At 39.7% G+C, this 21,685-nt stretch overlaps 2 protein-coding genes across 2 annotated transcripts; one reads left to right on the top strand and one right to left on the bottom strand.

Moving 5' to 3' along the window:
* Window positions 1–309: 309 nt before the first annotated feature.
* On the bottom strand, window positions 310–16,944 carry FNTA (farnesyltransferase, CAAX box, subunit alpha). The gene is made up of 9 exons (XM_007434220.4): window positions 16,674–16,944; window positions 15,034–15,119; window positions 12,784–12,898; window positions 10,647–10,751; window positions 8,648–8,774; window positions 7,942–8,090; window positions 5,080–5,142; window positions 3,314–3,485; window positions 310–1,019 (listed from the first exon to the last, which is right to left on the bottom strand). The coding sequence occupies exons 1-9, from the start codon at window positions 16,814–16,816 to the stop codon at window positions 888–890; spliced, it is 1,092 nt and encodes a 363-aa protein (XP_007434282.1). The 5' UTR covers window positions 16,817–16,944; the 3' UTR covers window positions 310–887.
* On the top strand, window positions 16,936–19,764 carry LOC148213862 (uncharacterized). Its single transcript, XM_088129973.1, has 2 exons — window positions 16,936–17,347; window positions 18,288–19,764. The coding sequence occupies exons 1-2, from the start codon at window positions 16,951–16,953 to the stop codon at window positions 18,332–18,334; spliced, it is 444 nt and encodes a 147-aa protein (XP_087986099.1). The 5' UTR covers window positions 16,936–16,950; the 3' UTR covers window positions 18,335–19,764.
* Window positions 19,765–21,685: the final 1,921 nt, after the last annotated feature.

Raw genomic sequence — 21,685 nt, 5'->3', positions numbered from 1 at the left:
TTAAATATTAAAATAATGAACAAAGTAGTAGTGTGTGTGTGTGTGTGTGCACGCATGTAGAAATAGATCTGTCTTAAATACATTCCAAGGTACCAGTTTTCCCCACTTGCAAGAAATCAGCCAGGAAAATAGAGATAAAGACTTAACTAGGTCAACTATGGTCAAAGACTATTTCCGTTCTAGGTATAAAGGTGATTTAATAATCTGTGTATACAGTAGTATATGGGCCATGGGCCACACTGAAAACCCTTACTAACCATGGACCCATTCTGACATCCTTGCTCTAGAAAACAGAACAAAGCCATTAAATTCTTGTACAAGTACAGTATTTATATCTTTATTACAAATTATTGATGGCACTAGTTGGATACAACGAAAACACAGTCAGTGTTGCATAGCTGCTCCAATGTATAACTGCATATTCTTCATTTTGTAACTTAAGTTAGCCTGTATGTCCGCTATACCGAAGATCTCTGCAGTCCAATACAAATACATTCAGCGTCTCACGTGTACTTACTTTGAGAAAAAGGGCCACTTTAAAATTTAGGATAGTAAAATTGCTAGTACAGCTTTATTCATATACTGTATAGAAAAACAAGTTTCTTTCTTTCTGATACAAATCAAGTAATTACAAAGTGTTTTTTAAATGCACAGTGCTTTAGATTACCCCATAGCTAATGTGTGCAGCAGCAATAACCATGGGTCAGTTTTGTTATACAGTACACTTTGCACCCTCAGTGTGGTTAGAAGCAATGCCTCTGCAATAAATGTATAGTTACAACATATTTTGAAAAGAAGGGGAACACTCTATTAATTGCCAGCCTAGCTTAGAGATTTTGTAAAATACACAGAAGCTGAATGCTCTATCATATCTCCTTAGCATGAAATTAATGCTGATCATTTTCTGTTGGCACATTCTGCTCCTCATTTGGGCTGTGTTTACTCTTAAGGGATCTTCCAATGTATCTCCAGTATTCTTTCCGTATAATGTCTTTTTCCTTAGCAAGGATTTCACACAACTATAAAAAAGAAAATTACAATTTTGCTTATTATATTCCCTTCAGTATGCACTGTATTTGGGAGGGAGGGAGGGACCAATCCTATACTGAAATCTTACAGTAAAGCAGGAGACATTACTGTAAATTATTAGCAGGAGTAGAGAACAAAGCCAGTGAATAGGGTAACAGTATTCACTCTGAATTCTCCATTATTAAATATTCAACCATCTTACTCCAGGCTGAATTTGTATCCTTCCAGGTCAATCCCTGAAACATCTTATAATACAAGACCAGTTTAATTGATTTGGGTCAGGGTGAACAAGATAAAATGTCTATAATGAAAAAGAAGACACTATGTTGCTTGAAATATAATTGGACCAATTAGATACCATTATTATGCAAGAAGGCAATTTTTAGCTACAGAACTAAAGTGAGAACAGTGATTATACTCATCTTATTTTGCGCAGCCACTATCAAAATCTGCATACAATTTTATAATAATAGTATACCCAGTCAGCAACAGTTGCAATGAATATCCCCACTCATCCTATTATTTGCCCATGTTCATTTCTTTCTCTTTCCTTTATCTCTGTAAATACTTTTAAGTCAGGGATCTGTCTTTTCAAAATAACTGATAGTACTGTTCAAATAAGTTTTGAGATTGAAAGTATAGTGATTTATCAAAACTTACCAAACCTTTCAGCTTCTCAGAATGCAGTACTTTCTTCAGATAATTTGGCAGATTAATCTGACTTTCAAATAAATTCTAAGATCAAGTCTCTTAATGAACACTAAATAAAATACAGGTAGTCCTCGAGTTACAACTGCAATTGGGACCAGGATTGTCACTGCTAAGCGATGCGGTCGTAAAGCACAATGTCATGTGACCGTGCCATTTAGTGACAGCAAACCAGGCAGTCCCAATTGTCATCATATCCCAACATGTGTGGGTCATTAAGTGGGAAGTGGAGGGTGTCCCAGGTAAGGAGTGCAGGAGTGCTGCAGGGGGGTGGGGGAGGTCTTGGGAGGCCAGCGCAAGCCATGTGCAAGTTGGGGAGGGGATGCTCGGTGCAGTGCGAGCTCAGAAAGGCCAGGGAATGAGGGTGCAGGGTTCATGTGATTGCAGGAAGGCCGCAGAAAGGGCACAGGGTCCGTGCGTGTGTGAGATTGCAGGGAGGCCAAGGAAAGGGTGTGGGGGTGCATGTGCAAGTGCAGGGAGGCTGAGGAAAGAGGGTGCAGGGTATGTGCAAATGTGTGTAAGTGCAGGAAGGCCAAGGAACGAGGGCATGGGGTGTGTGTGAGTGAAGGGGAGAAGGAGGGCATGGTGCATGTGAGTGAACAAAGGTAGGGGCAGAGACTTACCCCAGCAACTTGCAACCTTCCTTGCCGGCTTTCCATAGACTTTGCTTGAGGAAGCCAGCAGGGAAGGGCGCAAATGGTGAATACATGACTGCGGGACGCTGCAACTGGTTGTAAATGTGAGCTGTAAGTGCAAGGTACCCGAATTTCATTCATGTGACTGTGGGGGTGCTGCAATGGCTGGAACCTCAAGGACCGGTCGTAAATCTCTTCATTCAGGACTGTCATAACTTTGAACAGTTGCTGAATGGTCATAACCTGAGGACTGCCTGTATAGCTTTCCAACATGGCACTTTCAAAATGACATTCACCTAGACAGGCAACCAGTTGAAAGATAATCTTCCTAATCCTATCACCTATGTGTTAAACTATATTGGCAGGGTTGAAGCAGACAGTAACTATTTCTGATATGGGAAATTACTAAATGGAAGTAAGTTGCTTCTTCAAATGAAATAATATATGGGAAAGAAGAGTTTATAAAGTAATATCCCTGAGGTCAAATGAACAGTGTATTTTATTATACTTGACATGAAACACCATGGTAACTGGCATGTATGAAATTAACAATAGTAAGAGTATGACACATTACATGAATATCAATGCATGGCATTTTCTCCATCTTTTTGAAAATAAAGTTCTGTATAAATTATACTTTGATGACTTAGCTTGAATTTTTAAAATGTCAACTGTATTTGCATTCAGTCATTGCACCAATACTGGCAATATGAAGTCAGCTCTGAATATTTCCAAATTTCTTTAATACCCCCACCCCCCACCCCCAGGAACCTGGTATGATTTTGAGGCCCCCAAAAGTGTTGACTTCAGTGGCCTTATCCCTATCCAAAAAGGAACTGGCCATGTTTGATGGAAATTATGGGGATTTACTGCAACTTCTGTTAAGGACTCCAGGTTGGGGGTGGCTATTATAAAGAACTTTAAAGCTTTAAAGAACTAACCTCTAATGCTTTGTTGAGGGTTTCTTCCTTGTTTTCACACTGGTTTTCTAACATGTCTTCATATATGTCCACCAAGAAGGCAATTAGATAGGGGGAACTATGACTTGGCTGCAATTCCAGTAGCTGTTCTAGCAGGTCTGGATATTTTGAAAGGCCACGATCTTGCAAAATCCTGAAACAAAAAAGGCCCATGAACATCGTATTAAATTTGAATCATCTTGCCATTTTGTTTTGTTTTTTTAATTTAAACATTCCTAGAAACATGGAGATCCTAGCTCCAGTCTCATGTTCTGTGTGCTCATCTTAATAGTGAGAGAAGGAAGAACACAAAGCTGTAACGAAGCAAGAAGGTATTCAATGTTTTAATTAAAGTTAAGCAGCAGTGCATTTCCCTCACACTTCATTTAACTCTCAAAACATAAACCCTATGTTTCCTCATGGACAGAACTTCTGCCCACTTGCTGCAATTTCTGAGGGATGCACTAAGTGGTAAAATGTGATTTTAAATGAAGGACCATTAAATCCAGGACCTAAAATTAGCTAGCTATATTATTGCAGTATTTAAAGCATTAAAAAAATTTATACCACTCTAGTTTGGCTATGGAAAGGGCACAACCTACCCAATATAAAGAAGCAAGGCATTTTTTAAAACCATGTTCCATGCTGTTAGGTGACTGAACATTTATTTTTATTTATTTTTTTATTTACATCTCACCTTTATTTTCTGCAACTCAAGGTGGTGTACATAATGCTCTTGCCTCCCATTTTCCCCATAAGAGCCCTGTGAGGTGGGTTAAGCTCAGACAGAATGACTGGCCCATAGTCACTCAAGTGACTTCTATGCCTAAAGGAGGACTAGAACTCATGGTTCCCCAGTTTCTAGGCCAGTACCTTAACCAATACACCAAACTAGTACTACATAATTCATAACGTGTTCCTTCTATTGGAACTGTCAGCAGGAAATTCTCTAGAATAAGTGTCTTTATAATTTTTCCTATGGAAAACCCTTTTCACACAGAAGAAACAGAACCCTATGTATGCTTCCAGGGAATCCCAGGAAAGGAAATTCTATTTATTATAAAAATCAAATAATGACATTTTTGCATGTTTTGTTTCTGGATTTGCTACAGGTAGTCCTCAATTTATGACCATTTGTTTAACAGCTGTTCAAAGTTAGGACGGTGCTGAAAAGTGACTTGCGAACGGTCCTCGCACTTACAACTATCGCAGTGTCCCCAAGGTTACATGATCAAAATTCAGGCACTTGGCAACCAGCATGTATTTACAATTTACAAGCCATTTGCAACCTTCCCAGGGGATTTCTGACAAGCAGAGTCAATGGGGGAAGCTAGATTCACTTAACGACCACATGATTCACTTAACAACCACAGCAAAAATGGTTGTAAATTCGGGCGCAACTCACTTAACAATCACATTGCTTAGCGATGGAAGTTCCAGTCCCAATTGTGGTCGTAAGTTGAGGACTACCTGTAGTCTTCAGAGATGGCAAGAAAATTGCATCTCTCCATCAAAATAAATTTTATTTAGTAAAACAAAACAATGACTCCTATGGATTCTGCTAGAGATTGCCCACATAGTTTCAAATACCTTTTTTACAGTCAAAAAGGTCAGAAACACTTAACAATAATAATAAAGCTGCAATATTCTTAGCTGAATCCTGAGCTGGTACCAAATTCTGCCCTTCTTTATGTGCATTAAATTTGCAACATACAGCAGCATTAAACATATAAGCCAAACAATCTTACCCTTTCAGGTAATTCCACGCACTTTCATTATGAGGTACCATCTTGATCATTTCTAGGGTGTACCTGAAAAGGTAAAACAAACTAGATAAGGAAACTATGGAACAACCATATATGTCAAGATAGCATAAATCCTGAATGCAGACACAGACATGTAAAACTATTATTGAGTGAAACACTGATTTTCTTTATTTATGGACATTAGACACGAAATATTCTAAGTTCAGGACAGCCGTCCTGAACATTCTGCACATGTTTCAAGAGGTCTATCATCTTGCAATTACCTTAAAAAAAATCCTCCAATCTATGGAGATTTGAAGACTGCTCTAGCCAATAGTAGGCACAATTCCATCCCTATTGCCATTGGCTGGAGATTGTTTAATATTTTTAAAACAATCTCCTTGGACAATTTTAATCCAGATAGTACTCAGCATGGATTACCATATCATCTGCTTTTATGATCTTTATTAAAACATAGAAGAAAAAAAGGGCTTATTTAAAATTCACATGGTTCCTTATAATGGAAATGTTTTTAGTTTTCTTCCATTAATACAGTAATCCAGCGGAGCTGCTCTGTTCCATACTTGGGACAAATCTTTTTTTGTTTCAGACTTACTCCTAATGATAGATACATGTACAGTCAGGTCGAGAAATATTGGGACATCGACACAATTCTAACATCTTTGGCTCTATACACCACCACAATGGATTTGGAATGAAACAAACACAATGTGCGTTAACTGCAGACTGTCAGCTTTAATTTGAGGGTATGTACATCCAACTCAGGTGAACGATGTAGGAATTACAACAGTTTGCATATGTGCCTTCCACTTGTTAAGGGACCAAAAGTAATGGGACAATTGGCTTCTCAGCTGTTCCATGGCCAGGTGTGTGATATTCCCTCAGTACCCCAATTACAACGTGCAGATAAAAGGCCCAGAGTTCATTTCAAGTGTGCTATTTGCATTTGGAATCTGTTGCTGTCAACTCTCAGGATGAGATCCAAAGAGCTGTCACTATCAGTGAAGCAAGCCATCATTAGGCTGAAGAAACAAAACAAACCCATCAGAGAGATAGCAAGAACATTAGGCGTGGCCAAAACAACTGTTTGGAACATTCTCAAAAAGAAGGAACGCACTGGTGAGCTCAGCAACACCAAAAGACCCAGGAGACAACGGAAAACAACTGTGGTGGATGACCGAAGAATCCTTTCCCTGGTGAAGAAAACACCCTTCACAACAGTTGGCCAGATCAAGAACACTCTCCAGGAGGTAGGTGTATGTGTGTCAAAGTCAACAATCAAAAGAAGACTTCACCAGAGTGAATACAGAGGGTTCACCACAAGATGTAAACCATTGGTGAGCCTCAAAAACAGGAAGGCCAGATTAGAGTTTGCCAAACGACATCTAAAAGCCTTCACAGTTCTGGAACAACATCCTATGGACAGATGAGACCAAGATCAACTTGTACCAGAGTGATGGGAAGAGAAGAGTATGGAGAAGGAAAGGAATTGCTCATGATCCTAAGCATACCACCTCATCAGTGAAGCATGGTGGTGGTAGTGTCATGGCGTGGGCATGTATGGCTGCCAATGGAACTGGTTCTCTTGTATTTATTGATGATGTGACTGCTGACAAAAGCAGCAGGATGAATTCTGCAGTGTTTCGGGCAATATTATCTGCTCACATTCAGCCAAATGCTGCAGAACTCATTGGACAGCGCTTCACAGTACAGATGGACAATGACCCAAAGCATACTGCAAAAGCAACCAAAGAGGTTTTGAAGGGACAGAAGTGGAATGTTATGCAATGGCCAAATCAATCACCTGACCTGAATCCCATTGAGCATGCATTTCACTTGCTGAAGACAAAACTGAAGGGAAAATGCCCCAAGAACAAGCAGGAACTGAAGACAGTTGCAGTAGAGGCCTGGCAGAGCATCACCAGGGATGAAACCCAGCGTCTGGTGATGTCTATGCGTTCCAGGCTTCAGGCTGTGATTGACTGCAACGGATTTGCAACCAAGTATTAAAAAGGGAAAGTTTGATGTATGATTATTATTCTGTCCCATTACTTTTGGTCCCTTAACAAGTGGAAGGCACATATGCAAACTGTTGTAATTCCTACACCGTTCACCTGAGTTGGATGTACATACCCTCAAATTAAAGCTGACAGTCTGCAGTTAACGCACATTGTGTTTGTTTCATTCCAAATCCATTGTGGTGGTATATAGAGCCAAAGATGTTAGAATTGTGTCGATGTCCCAATATTTCTGGACCTGACTGTATGTATCAAAGCACTTTCTATATAGATGAAAGAGAGATAAATCATACCTCAAGTAGATTTATTTCACAAGATGTACAATGCCCAAAGTATTTTCAATTTTTTAAAGAAAACCGGAGCACACATTACTGTCTTTAGGCAATGACAAAACTGTCCCAAAACTAAAGTTAAAGATAAGTCATGCAAGACATTTTTACAGCATGGAGCTTCTGTGGCAAATTCCAGGTTCTCCATCATATCACCCCATCTTCCCTTTTTTCCCCCCCATTTCTTTCCACTCTACAAGCTTCGTTGGGCTGTTTTAGGAGGGCTTCCCAGAAGGACAGGGGTTAGGGATTTTCTTAAAATATATTTTGTACTTCTACAACTCTGGATTACCACTCCTCTTGTGTGTGGCTATATAGAGATGTACTTGGAAAACTGAAGTGACCATAATCCAAAAATACAGTATGCAGTGCCTAAGTGAGCAAAAGGAGTCTAAAAATCCACTAGGGGGGTGGTGGAATTGTCCATAATAAAATATACATGGCATTATATACTTCTATACATGGCACAAGATAAAACCAACTAAAACATTACATACTGAATTTCTCTCTCTAGAACAGCAGGGTCATTGTAACCAGTTGTGCTGGAAATCACAAAGTATCTTTGGTTCCATACGGAATTATTTCTGACATCTTCTTTCAAAAGTTGCTCAACATACTCCAGTTCATCATCCCACAGCTTAAACTCCTAAACATATAAAATTGAAGGAAACACTGAGAGACTGCATTAGGAAAACGATCTCACTTCCATTAATTCCTCTAACTGAAACAATTATAGATTTAAGAGTTAGTGAACATAAATTCTGAAATGATTATAGCAATTACCGAAGCAGCAATATGACCATCAAATATTGGATACCACATCTGATGTGCCAAAACCAACTAAACCGTAAGCTAAATATTAGATATTTATATCTGTGGGACATGAGTGGCATATAAATCTAATAATAAATAAAATAAATAAATAAATATATACCCTGCATACCTTTTATAGGAGAATGTATGATGGGTGTGAACTAACAACCTGACCTGTTGAAGTATACTAATGCAATAATCAGAACACACAAAATCCCAAACTTCTGTCATAAATGATAAACATAAATGAATGGTTACCATTAATTCCTTTTGGGAAAAAATAAAGCAAAACAAAAACTTCAGCTCCTCCTTCCATATAATACCTGCTCAGGATAACAATGAGCATTTGTTAATAAGAGCTAGAGAGTGATTTGTTAATAAGAGCATCACCTGAATGACCCATTGTCTGTGTTGCCAAGCATGGTAGTTTTTGGCATCCTGATTAAGAATGTCTGCGATGAATTCAAGTTCTTGTGATGGGTCCTTCAACCACTCTACCAAAACCCGCCTGTGGTGCCTAAAAATCAAGATTGTTAAGAAACAATAGTTAGTGTATGTTTTGCTCTTTAGGACATGAATGATAAACGTATAGTCTACCCAGTATTTCTAAAGTACTGGACCCAGTATAATTCACTAGTGATCAAGTTGGCAACAGCTGCAGTTTGACATCTTCTGGTGGCCCTCATGTTCTCTGCTCCTGGTTAAGTATTAACACCATTGCCATCAAACCATCATTCCATGGAGAATGTTGGTATTTACCAGAGATCAGCAGTTTAATGAAATGATACTTGAAGAATCTGTGCAATAGCTTGTAAACCAGGATGGTACTTTTCAAATTCAAGGACTACAGCTAGGGAACTCTAGGTACAGTAGTTCCAAACATCTGAAGGCTATTGGTTGAGGAGTGCTATTATAGATTGCTTATTAGGATATTTTGTACATTACATTCTAACTGTGTTCACACAACACATTTAACAGTACAGCAGTGCATTGCTTCTGATTCAATTCCAGAAAAGTGCTTCTTAGGGCACGGAGACATGAATTTGGTGTTGTTCACACCCCCAATATACTCCCAAGCACTTTCCAGGAATTGAATCAGAAGCACCGCACAGCCCTATTTCACTGTAACCTCTGTCAGTGTCATGGAAATGCCCCTGCTAGGAAAACAGTTAGGAGATATATTTGCATGAGATGCTGAGCCTGGTTATTTTTAAGCTTAAATAGGATTTGTATATTAGTGTCGTGTTTTTTAAATGTTTTTCTCTCAGGACCCTTTCCCACTTCACATTCACTGCCGCTACTGCTTCTCATGGTTGCTTGATGGGATTTTAATATGGTCTTATTTTTCAACATAGGGTAGCAAATCATTTTGGTTTTGTAGACCCCTAAGAGGGACTTGGGGACCTCCAGGGGTCCTAGGACCACATTTTAAGAAACACTGTATTTGTGGGTTAGACAAACCCAGTTTATTTCATTAGTTTATGGTTCAGTGTACTGTGCAAACTGAGAAGATGTTTTCATTCAGTAACCAGGTTAATTGAATTGTGTGAACAGAACCAAGGGATTGTTAGTTCAGCAGAGGCTGAGTTCTTACACCATGTGGCAATGTGACCTGCCTGCATCCACTGAAAAATATTATGTTTTAGTTAATACTAGCTGGTAAGAAATTACTCCTTGTAATGATAGCTTTATAACAGCTCATTCACATGCCCAAGCTATCATTTGATGCTTCGGAAATGCCTGCAAACATATGCCATACCCACTAAAATGGCCTCTTAAGTTGATAATCACATGGATAATAGAACCCGTTGCACAAGAAGAGTGGCGATGATGCATTAAGGAGTAGATTAAGTATAGTGAAATAAAGCCATTCACACAAAGGATAAGAGAGAACACCCAAGCATGTAAAAACACAAGGTTAAATTATCCATCAAAGCCGGGCAGTGGAATCACTGAACTGCTGACATTGTGGATCCCCCGCTGTATTTTTCTCTTTAGCAGATGCAGCTTCTGCATCTTACATGATTCTGTGCTTTGCTGAAATATCCTTGTTTTGCTCTAGCAGGGACTGAAATACATTATTTACATCACACGGTTCTAGCATAATATACAAAGAGCAGCCAGTGTAATAATATCTTGCCACTGTTATTTTATCTTTAAAAACCAAAAGCACCACATGAGAGCACTTTCTCAGATTATGATATGCGTCAGTATCATCATATCAACAAAATCCTGCTCAGCTTAAAGAACTCTTGCTATAACCACATTGAACTTCTGCTTAACAGTCTCTGTGTGACAATTCTGCCCCACGTATTCAGAGGAAAAACACAAGGAATCAAACTTTTTTTACACAGGAAATAACTTTTGTTATCAAAGAAGCCAGGCTTACCAGACTTGATAGTTCTTTGGCTGATCTTCAATGATAGCGGTGATGTAATTGAGTTCCTCGTGTAAGTCTTTCTTCAAGGACTGCAGAAGTACCCTACGGAAATGCCTACAGGAAAAAACGGGCAGGTATTCTTGATACTGAGTTTAGCTGCTTCCCCATATGACTGTCTGTTACTGTCAGGACTTCAAAATTCATCATTTCAAAACAAATAATAGTTCTGACTGGGCATTTTTTCTTTGAGAATCAGAGCCCCAAACCTGTAAGAGGGGAAGGCTGGTTTGCTATAGTTCAGGGAAGGCCCTTCAACTCTTGCTGAACTCCCAACAATGATCAGCCTGAGCCCACAATGGTTAGGAATGATAGAAGTTGCATTATCTTCAACTTAATGAACAGCATTAAGGAGACCTCACACTGATGAATCCCTGCTATAGTTAATGGTAATACACACCCTTCCTTGATGAGCTTTTTGACTTGAAAAATGAATGAACTGCGTCCAGTCAATAAGAATATGAGCCCCAAATACATACAACCCATCCCATGGAAGAAAATAACTGTGCACTAAGTGATCTGTTCCTGTTTAGGTGGTACCAACACATTCAAAACGTTGCTTACTGGATACCTAGAGTTCCTATGATATAAAAATGAATTTCAGAAAGCCAATCCTTTTATTAGCATTCACTGTTTTGCTTCCCTATTGGGTTATCAAAGTGATTTTTTTTACCCAAAACACAGACAAGGAGGAATAGTAAGAAAAAGGGATTAAAGCCTCATCAAACAGGCCCATCATCAAACAGACACTGACTCTGACATCCTTCATGGCTTAGTCAAGAAAGAATGTCAGTTTTTGTTTTAACTAAAAAGAAGTATGAGAAGGCCTCGGTCATACTCATGCCATACAAAGCACCTCTTGCTAACAGTAAGGATAGTACTCCTACTTTTTGTCATTTTGGGGCCAGTATGCCATAAAGGTAAACAAAATCTAGTTTTATCCCAAACACGCTCACATTACTATATGCAAGTTATGATCTTGAATGTAGAGGCTGCCTTGCAAGCCCACATATTGTTGCTTCAATCTCACTAAGAGGTACACTGAGAATACCATATTGATTCTATCCCAGAATACATTAAACAAACGTTTTGATATTTCCTATCAAATAAAATGGCTTTCACAGCCAAGTTAGTTGTCTCTGGAGAAGGAACTCCAATATTTACCTGAAAAATTCTAGTGAACTACCTTCTCTGTTCAGACATTGACAAAAAAGTGGTACTGCATGTTGAAGAAGACTCTTAGGCAGACCCTGGTGTAATATATAAACATGTGTCTTGTATACAGATTGTTTAAAGCTTTAAAAGTGAACATCCACACTCTGAATGGAGCCCAGAAATAAACTAAAAACTTCAGCTATTATATAGGCCCTCCACAATACTCCAAGCAACTCTAGCTATGATACTTTGAATCCGCTGCAGTTTCTGGACACTTTTCAAAAGTCAATTAAGTACTGAGCTTATTGTAATAATCTATTCTAGACATACCATCCGTCAGGGCAGGAAAGCCTCATAAAAATACAGTGCTGCCCTGATTCTCTGAAACATGCTCCCCCTGCCAACATGTGATAGGTTCCTACTTTAGTCACCTTCTGAAAAAACTCTCAAAACATGGATGTTCTGCAAGCCTACAGTGATTATCATTCCCACTCTATGCTACCTGATCAGCAGTACACTATTTTATTTTCACTGACTTCACTATTATGAGGATTGTTATGGTTTTGTGTGTTCTGACTCAGCTGTATGAACTGCCTACAAAGTTCATACAAAGTTGTAGGTGGTTTGTAACTTGGGCAGTATTCATGTAATGGAAAAAAAATAAGTCTATAACATTTTGCTTGCTTGTTGAATTATTAGTATAAAGCTGTTCATCTAAAAGCCACTTGAACCTAGAGTCGCTTGAGTAGGTGGTACACCATAATTGTAACAAACACATAAATAAATTTGTGTTTATACATGAATAAATAAAATGCTTGCAAATATCACACCAAAAGGCAAATTGTACCTAATGTGAATGACTGCAGTATTTTAAAATTCTCTTCTTCTGGAATTTCTGAACAGAACAAAACATTAAATCAGGATGACTACATACCATACTGTGTAGTTTGCAGCATTAAGATCAATGGCATCCCCGGTTAACTTGAAAGCTCTTTCACTCCTTTCATCATGTTGCAGAACAGCCCGGAAGTAATCATAAACATCTTTAACTAGACAGAAAAATTTAGTTTGTCAATTCCATCTTTGGCCTTCCTTTGCCACATTTACTCTTACTTTTTCAGATACAAAACTGTTCTTCATGCCCCAAAGTTAGCCCAAACTACTGGTGCCCTTAGTTGTAGAGCCCTCTGTATCTTTTCCCCACATTCCGTTAATATTTCCTGCTAGACTCCTGGCTCTTGCCTTCATTTTCTTGCACCCTCAAAATCCACCACATCTAGGTCATCTCCATTCACCCTCTCTTATTGCCTATTCACCTCTTCCCAGAAGACTCACAGATCTGATTCTTTTTCTTGAAATCCTTCTTCAAAATGGCTACTTTTAACTTTAACTGAATTTATGCAGCTGGGCTTCATACTAATTTTATTTTATTTTATTTTATCCTGCCTTCCATTCTACTGTTCTCCCAAGGACAAGAAACTGCCCCTTGCCCCACACCTTTATTTCAAATCACCATGAGTTCATTCACCATGAGGTAGGTAATAATATTCTTAAAAACGCCTAGAATTGAAATCAGAAGAGCAAATACAGACTTTCCCTTGCTTCATGTTAGAATTCTGTTCTCTGAAAACCTCATACAAAGCAAAGTCATATAAAGTGAGGCACTAGAATGAAAGAGATTGAAGTATATTATCAAATTTTGTACCCCAGATATATTTACAAATGTGCTCAGAAGTTTTTAGAGCCCTATCCTTAAGCACTGCATTATTCAAACCTTGTTTCCTATTTTCATCTTTGTCCCCTATTCTATGTAGAATGAAAATATTTTCTCCACCTTTTCTACAGATGGATTTCTAATGTCTGTAGTTATCATGGCAGACAAAGAGTAGAATGCATTACAGCACTATGCATTTTATTTGCATTCTTTGTTATGTTGCACACAGATGTGCCCAGGATAAAAGCTTGTCCTAGGGCTGAGGATTCTTCACCAGCTTCAGTGCAACTTAATAAGTCCAACTTTGTTTCTAGTGTTAAAGAGTTCCTTTTCCTTTTGGGTAAGGAGGTTGGACAAGATGTTGACGGCCATTTTGACCCCATAGTAATAGTAGTAGCTGCTGCAGGTAAGGAAATGAGTGGAATATACTAGAACCACACAACACAATGGTAAATGCATGAATGAGGGCAGAAAGGGGTTTTGATGGGAAAATGTTCAAGTGGTTTTGGCAGGAAAAAGTCTTGGCATGTTTCCAGACATTTGGCACAAATTGACTACGCTGGCACCCACAGTAACTTTTTTTTGGCATAAAGTGAATTCTAGGATGAAAATTACCACTCACATAATGGTAAATTTGCATAACGCATGGGAATCCTGTAGTCTTCTGATACTTCTGAGTACCACACGGTACATTTCATAGATATAAATGTTTCCTGATGCAATAAACTGTTGCTGTTGATTTGTTTGCATTTAACATTTGACTGGTGGAAAAACAACCTACCTTTCAGAACTGAGTTTTAAAGTACAACATTCGTACTTCTGAGGTTATCTAATAAGTAGCTAGATTAACTTTTAATTAACTTCAATCTCATGTAATAGCTTAAAGCAAGCACAGTTCTAATTGTAGTTTCTTTCATGTCTTGAATGATCTAACCATCTGTTTCAGCTTTGAATTCCAATGAAGAACACACAGAATTCCAGATTCTTACCAGCCATTATGAAATCCTACAAATATTTATTCCAAAGTCAACCGCAGAGTGTTTAGCGGAACTTACTCCCACAGAAGTCTGCAAAAATTTGTAATTTTAATTTATGCTGCTCAGTGATGGGTCAGCTAGTACAACTCAATTGGAAATACAATGGAGTAACAGTGACAGAACTCAAAAAATAGACACTAAGGCAAATTAGGAACCTATAGCCCTCCAATTGTTATTGAACTACAACCCCCCCCTCCACACACACACAACCGGCCACACTGGATGGTGCTATTGAGAGTTGTAATTCAGTAAAACTTGGAGTGCCAGAGATCCTGGGCTAAAGTAATACAAGGTAGAGTAAAACCAGTTGAGAAGATAAACTTGGATGGCCCATTTATTCAGGGACAATCCATTTTTATGGCCATATTTCCATGTCTATCCATACTATTGAGAAGAGGCCTCCCACTTCTTTATAAACTTCTTCTAAACTTACATTTTTCACTATATATGATTTGAACTACAGGATGTGGCCCATCATCTTGTGGAACTGGCTCAATATCAGCCCATTCCTTCCTGTTCCTGTAAAAAACATAATCAGTCAGCAGGTAGCAAATGCAAGAATGTTTCAAAGAGACATACAGTTCAAGGATATCTCCTAGATACCAAAGACACATTCATATATATTATAGTACAGCATAGTTCCTTATTGAGAATTTTCTTTAGTTAAATTGTTCTTGCAGTTGGGAGGGCAGAATTGTATGTAAAACAAATCTGATCAGTTTCAAACACTCCTACTACTATGTTCTCTATGAACATGTAGGAACGCATCATCACAAGGAGCCCTACCTGCAGAAACACAGGAAAGAGCATTTTCCCCAACTAGGTACATTACTGATGTGTTGGATTAAACAGATGGCACTCAGAATGCTGGGGTTTGTAGTCTAACGCATTTGGGGAATATCAAGTTGCAGGAGGCTGGGTAACAATAAAGAATGAACCATACAAACTTGATGTAGTGATAATACCCAAGAAAATTGACAGCCATGTATAGATAACGTTTGTGACTAGTTATGATGATGATGATGATGATTTATTTGATTTGTATGACTGCCCATCTTATCTAAGTGACTCTGTCACAACAGGTAAAAAGAATCCAATAAAAACAAGTTAAAAACCAATATACAAATATAAAAACTGTCCATAATCAATTTAAAAAACAGAAAATCACAATCGTCAGTTACATTGTCTAAGTGTTAGAAGGTTGGTGCATGTAGACATTTTTATATATTAAGACATTTAAATGTTTAAACATCTAAATGTCTTAATATATAAAAATGTCTACATGCACCAACCTTCTAACATAAGGTGTTTTTTTTTTAAATTTCTACCAATTTATGTATACATACTAACAATTTAATTTTTTCTGGGCTCACCCCCAGACATACATGCTCAACTACATGCCGGAACCTATGAAATCAGTATGGACAGAGCAAGTTACAAAAAGCATTCTCCTCCCCACTGAGACCCAACACATTTAAGATGAAGAATTTCCAGATCAGGAAAGTTATATTGGGGGTGGGGATTTAAGCCTTTAAACTTCACTGTGCTTCCTTCAAAAGCTGCGGTTTTTATTTCCAACATTTATTTAAATCCAAAAACACTTCTCCTCCATGCTGAACTAGCCTCCCTGGGTATCCGGGATTAGGAAGGGCTGGAGAGGGGACCTAGCTTTTCCTAGGCGGACTTGACCCTTCCCTCATCTCCGAGTAGGAAACTATTCGCTTGATTTCGTTGGCTATTTACACCATCCACTCCAACGTGAAGAAACGTGAAGTTTCTTACAATGAGGTCACGACACGATTAAGGACAAGAGTAAGCCAATGTAAGGGATAACCTAAAACGGCGAGGCTTCCCCAACGTACTAGCGAAGTTAAATCGTGCACGGATGATGCGACCTCGTCGACTGACGAAACGTCTGCAAGCAAGCAACCGAGCTCAGAGAGCCCCAAGGACCCCACAGTCCAACCCCGAGCTACACATACTCGCTCCTACTGAAAGTTAAATCAGCCCAGCTGAGATCCGGGGCAGCGGCTTCTAGTCGGATTGCGCCGCCGAGGTCGAGGAGAGCCGTACCTGTACAGCACGTAGCCAGTGGCGTCCAAGGGCTCGCCGCACTCCAGCAGCTCTCCGTCCCCCGCGGCTTCGGCTTCCGTCCCCAGCCGAGGAGCGCAGCCCTCCCTGCTTCCTCTGTCCTCCTCGTCCGCCATCATCATCATCAGCGCCTCCGCCCACCCCGGAAGAAACACAACCGGGGGATCCTATGAGAGGCAGAAGGCCAGCCTTCCCCGCACCATAGACTCGCAGCCGAGAAGCCTAGACCTCTCCCGAGGAAAAGGCTGCGCTGCGCAGAATGGCGGAAAAGGGGCTGGTCCCACGCGGAGGCAGCCGGTCGCTACGTTGCAAGGGAGGCCGGCCGGGCGGCTGGGAGCCTGCGCCGCACCTAGATGTAAAATCTCCGAGAAGGCGTCCCAGCGCCTTCCTCAAAAGCAATTCTGGGATTATGCTGACATCTCCCCTGGTGCATGCTAATCTAATTCCACCAGGCGAGATGTCAGACGCAGAGCAGCAAAATTCGGCAATCGCCGTTTCTTGGGTCTACCAGCCTCTCCGTAAAATCTTGGTGATGCTCTTTGGACCCGTTGGCAAACGCAACTTGTTCGTAGACTGCAGCGCTCAGCTATTGCGACGTCCTCCTGCTTATACTGACGGACTGCGCAATTACAGTAACCTTCACAATAAATACAGAAGTAGGTTCAGTCCCTGAGAAAAATAGTTGGGGGGAGGGGAGCTGCATAACATTATTTTCATCACTGCCAAAAATAAAAGAAAAGCCATCTAAGCTGCTAATTCTGCTGTATTTCCATGCATATGTCTGATTGTAAAAACACGACGTTATAAATCTTTCTGATATTTGGGAATAAAAACATTTCCCGTTTGGAAGGTGTGAGATCACTTTCTCTGTTTGCTCCCAAATTGGTTCTGGTAAAGATGTTCCAGCCATCCTTGGACTCTTCCAGATGGCTCAGATGAAGTGCTATCCCGGCATACAGAAAAACAAGGCCGCATAAGTGCTGCCCCCATTGCTGATCCCTATTCTGCAAAACTAATGGGGTGGCAATGGGTACCACACTCCAAAGTGTCAGATGGTCTCTTCCAGGGTCTTCATGTAGATCAGGGTTCCTCAACCTCAGCAACTTTAAGATGGATGGACTTCAACTGGCTGGCTGGGGAATTCTGGGAGTTGAAGTCCACCCATCTTCAAGTCGCTGAGGTTGAGGAACCCTGATGTAGATAATAGAAAGTAGGGGGAGAGGAAATAACTCCGGGGCACTCCACAAGCGAGCCTGAACATTTCCAGATAGTCCAAAAGGATACCATAGTGAAAGGCATGAAAGACCGCTGAGAGTTCTAATAGGACCAGAAGAGGTGGACGCTCCCCACTCAGGACTCAACAAGTCACCCCACAGCACATCCCATGCTGGTTCTGTCCCATGCCTACGTATGAACTGTGATTGAAAGGGTTAAATTTCATTCACGCTTCTAGGGATATGCCATGACGTTTTGCTTTGCCAGAGAACATACATTAAGCATGAAACTTAGTTTTGCTGCAGTATAACTTTTAAAGAGCATAAAGAAACCCCTCCCTTCAACTTACTTTCTTTCCTTCATTCCTGTATACTTTTTCAGGTTTGGCAGCTGAGTTGATACAAGACACTAAAGTAGACAGCCAGTAACTAATCACCACCGACAAGTTAATGCAAGATACTGGCACAGATGGAGGAATTCAGAAAAGAACACAAGGTCATCTTCTGTATGGAAAAATGGGGTAAAGAACCAATGAGAGGAATGGGTTCGGATATGAAAGATGGTGCCAAAGAAGATAATTTTGGACTCACCTCCAGTCCTGTTGGTTCCCCCTTTCTACAGTACTCCTCCTCCACCTGACCCTGTCTCTAAGAGAACAACCAAATATTATGGGACTTTACAATGGATGGTGAGAATTAAATACCAGCCTATAGTTTAAGTACATCAGGATGATCTTAAGAGACTCCTCCCCTTCCCCCCACCTTGCTTCCCACTTTTCCCTTCCCTCTTTCTCTCTCCCTTTCCTTAGGCTGGGATTCTTAACTTTGTAATCACTTACCAAACTAGATGCTTAACTCTATAATTACTTATCAAACATAGATATGCAAATTTGTACTATTTTAGTTAGCTAATTAAAGAAAAAACCAAAGAACAAAGCTCAGTCTGTTTCTTAGTCCTTAGGTACCTAGTTTAATCCAAGAACATGATAGCGTATAATCTGGATATGTATGTAGTGTGGCCATGCCTGGTGGAACAATGTATGTGTCTGAGTAGATGGTAATCCCAGAGGGAAATAGACTACCAGTCCCTCAGTAAAATGAAATTGGTGGTCCCTAGCCAGTGGGGAGAAGACGATCAATCCTTCTATGAAATTCTTGTTTCCTCAGAGAAATTCTTCAGAGGGCAGACGATGGTTCCTGGCAGAGAAGAAAACCATCAATTCCCCATGAGTGGTGACCAAAGAAAGTGAACAGACTCACTCTAACCCCAGGGTGGGCATAACAGTAGCTGACTCCCTACCACCCTCTCAAAAGCCTTCCTTAAAAGGGGAGGTTGGAGATTGAGCAGTAGTTGTCCAGTATTGCCAGATCCAAGGAGGGCCTCTTTAGATGGGGTTGTATCATAGACTCCTTCAAGGTTACAGACATCAGCCCTTCCTGGAGTGAGAGCCTGACAGTCTCCAGATCCAGCCAACCCTACACAAGAACCAGAGGGGCAGGGATCTAGCCAAAGGCCATGCCAGAGATTACCCTATTCCCTTCATCAAAGTCTTCAGGCCCAAAGGAACCCCAGCCTATGAAAAGAAGTCCTTTGGTGAATTGGAGCAAATTTGTGCAAAATAAATACAGTGTTAAGCCATAATGGTTGGTTTGTTCTTGGCGTAGCTTGAAGTGTGAACCGACTGCAGCTTGATTTTACAGTATATGCAGCCAGACTATCACAGCTTGTTCCACCAATCATGGTAAAAAAATAAAATAAATAAATTGCTTATATGAGGTTGCTACAAGAATTTTGGCACTTCTGGGAGAGAAGAAGAATCAAACAACTTAATTGTACCTTATTGTAACCGCATATTGGTGAATGCCTCAGAATTAATTAAAAATTATGAGAACAATACTAATCGTGTCTCTGTAGCCTTGGGTATTTCCACTTGGATAGTTCCTAGCTTTCCTGGCAAATAGAAGGGGTAGAAATGGAAGCAGTAACAGACTTCATTTATTTGGGCTCCAAGATCACTGCAGACGGAGACTGCAGACATGAAATTAAAAGACGCTTGCTCCTTGGGAGGAAAGCTATGGCAAACCTAGATAGCATATTAAAAAGCAGAGACGTCACCTTGCCGACAAAGATCCGCAAAGTCAAAGCTATGGTTTTTCCAGTAGCAATGTATGGCTGTGAGAGCTGGACCATAAAGAAGGCTGAGCGCCAAAGAATGGATGCCTTTGAGCTGTGGTGCTGGAGAAGACTCTTAAGAGTTCCCTGGACTGCTAGGAGGTCAAACCAGTCAACCTTAAAGGAAATCAACCCTGATTGCTCATTGGAAGGATTGATAATGAAGCTCAAGCTCAGATACTTTGGTCACCTAATGCGAAGAGAGGACTCTTTGGAAAGGATCCTGATGCTGGGAAAGATTGAAGGCAAAAGGAGAAGAGGACGGCAGAGGATGAGATGGTTAGATAGCATCACTGAAGCAATGAGCATGAAACTGAGCAAACTCAGGGAGGCAGTGAAGGACAGGAAGGCCTGGCGCAATATGGTTCATGGGGTCACGAAGAGTCGGACACGACTTAACGACTGAACAAAAGTTCCTAGCTTTACCAGTCCAAAGCCACTGCACAGCTATTCCCATAATTTTCTCTCGAATAGATTTGTTTCTTAGTTTTCTGGTTGAAAAAAAAAAAGTGGTTAAAAAAAAAAACCCACTGAGAACACATGAGAAAGTAACAAATAGAAGGCAACATCATTTGAATCCCTGTAACTTGTTGGGTGGAAGAAGAAGAGAACTGTATATAAAAGCTTTCACTGTAAATTTCCTCTAGGGCTGAAGCATGCCATTTGAAACAGTATAGTTGGAGAAAGATTTATTTTAGCAATTTCCTTTAAAAAATATAAATGGTTATATTTTTTGTAATCTCAACAGTTAGAATACCATCTTGCATTTCTGTAGCACTTTAGAGTTCGCAAAATGTTTTGTACACATTACTTCAGTAATCCTTAAATCAGTACTATAACATAGGCCCATATTTATATTACTGTAAGAGGCTCTCTCTGAAAGAGAGAGAACATGAAAGCATGTTTGTAGGCTGAAATGACAGTTTCCTGATTTGTATTTCAGACACTGCTGAGGACATTATTCTTTTAAGCTCCATTTATTTCCACTGTCATTGATTTATATCTTTGTCTTTGAGATACAAACAGGACCTGAAAGTGCTTAATTTTAGTTAAGGAAAGATGTCTTCCAGTTTATTTTAATTTATAAAAACTTTTATATATCACATTGCTCTAAGAAAGATCGCTTGGACAGATTAGAACAAAAATAATTAATACATTAAAACAGAAAAGCATTAAAACCCTAATTAATACAAGCAAAGCAAGCACGTTTATAATTGGCCACATTAAAATAGAGTAGAACCCTAGCAAAATTCTATTTCTCCTGTCCATGAAAATGAGAGACATCTCACAAAACATTCATTTGTTCATCTATTTTAATTCTTAGTCCACCATATCAAAATGCCTTCTGATTGTTTTAAACTAGACAGCAGCCATAAAACACATCTTTGTAAGTAACTATACATGATTCTACTTACAACACAGTTGTTTAAATGCAGGAATACTGACAAATGTGGTTACAAATGTGGTTACCTCTTCATTGCTTTTATAATTTAATTTGTAGCCTTCGCTACTTTTTAATAATTTAAGTTTGCTTCATAATCAAACTGATATCTCCCCCACTCAAAAGCGATGATCATATATAATTTCACATTTTGCATCTACATGCA

This window comes from Python bivittatus, unplaced genomic scaffold (assembly GCF_059951505.1).
Source record: "Python bivittatus isolate LINGU-HERP-01145 unplaced genomic scaffold, Pbiv_v1 ctg000850_np1212, whole genome shotgun sequence".
Lineage (NCBI taxonomy): Eukaryota > Metazoa > Chordata > Lepidosauria > Squamata > Pythonidae > Python > Python bivittatus.
Note: the sequence above shows the minus strand (reverse complement) of the source record. Positions and strands in the feature narration are given on the sequence as shown.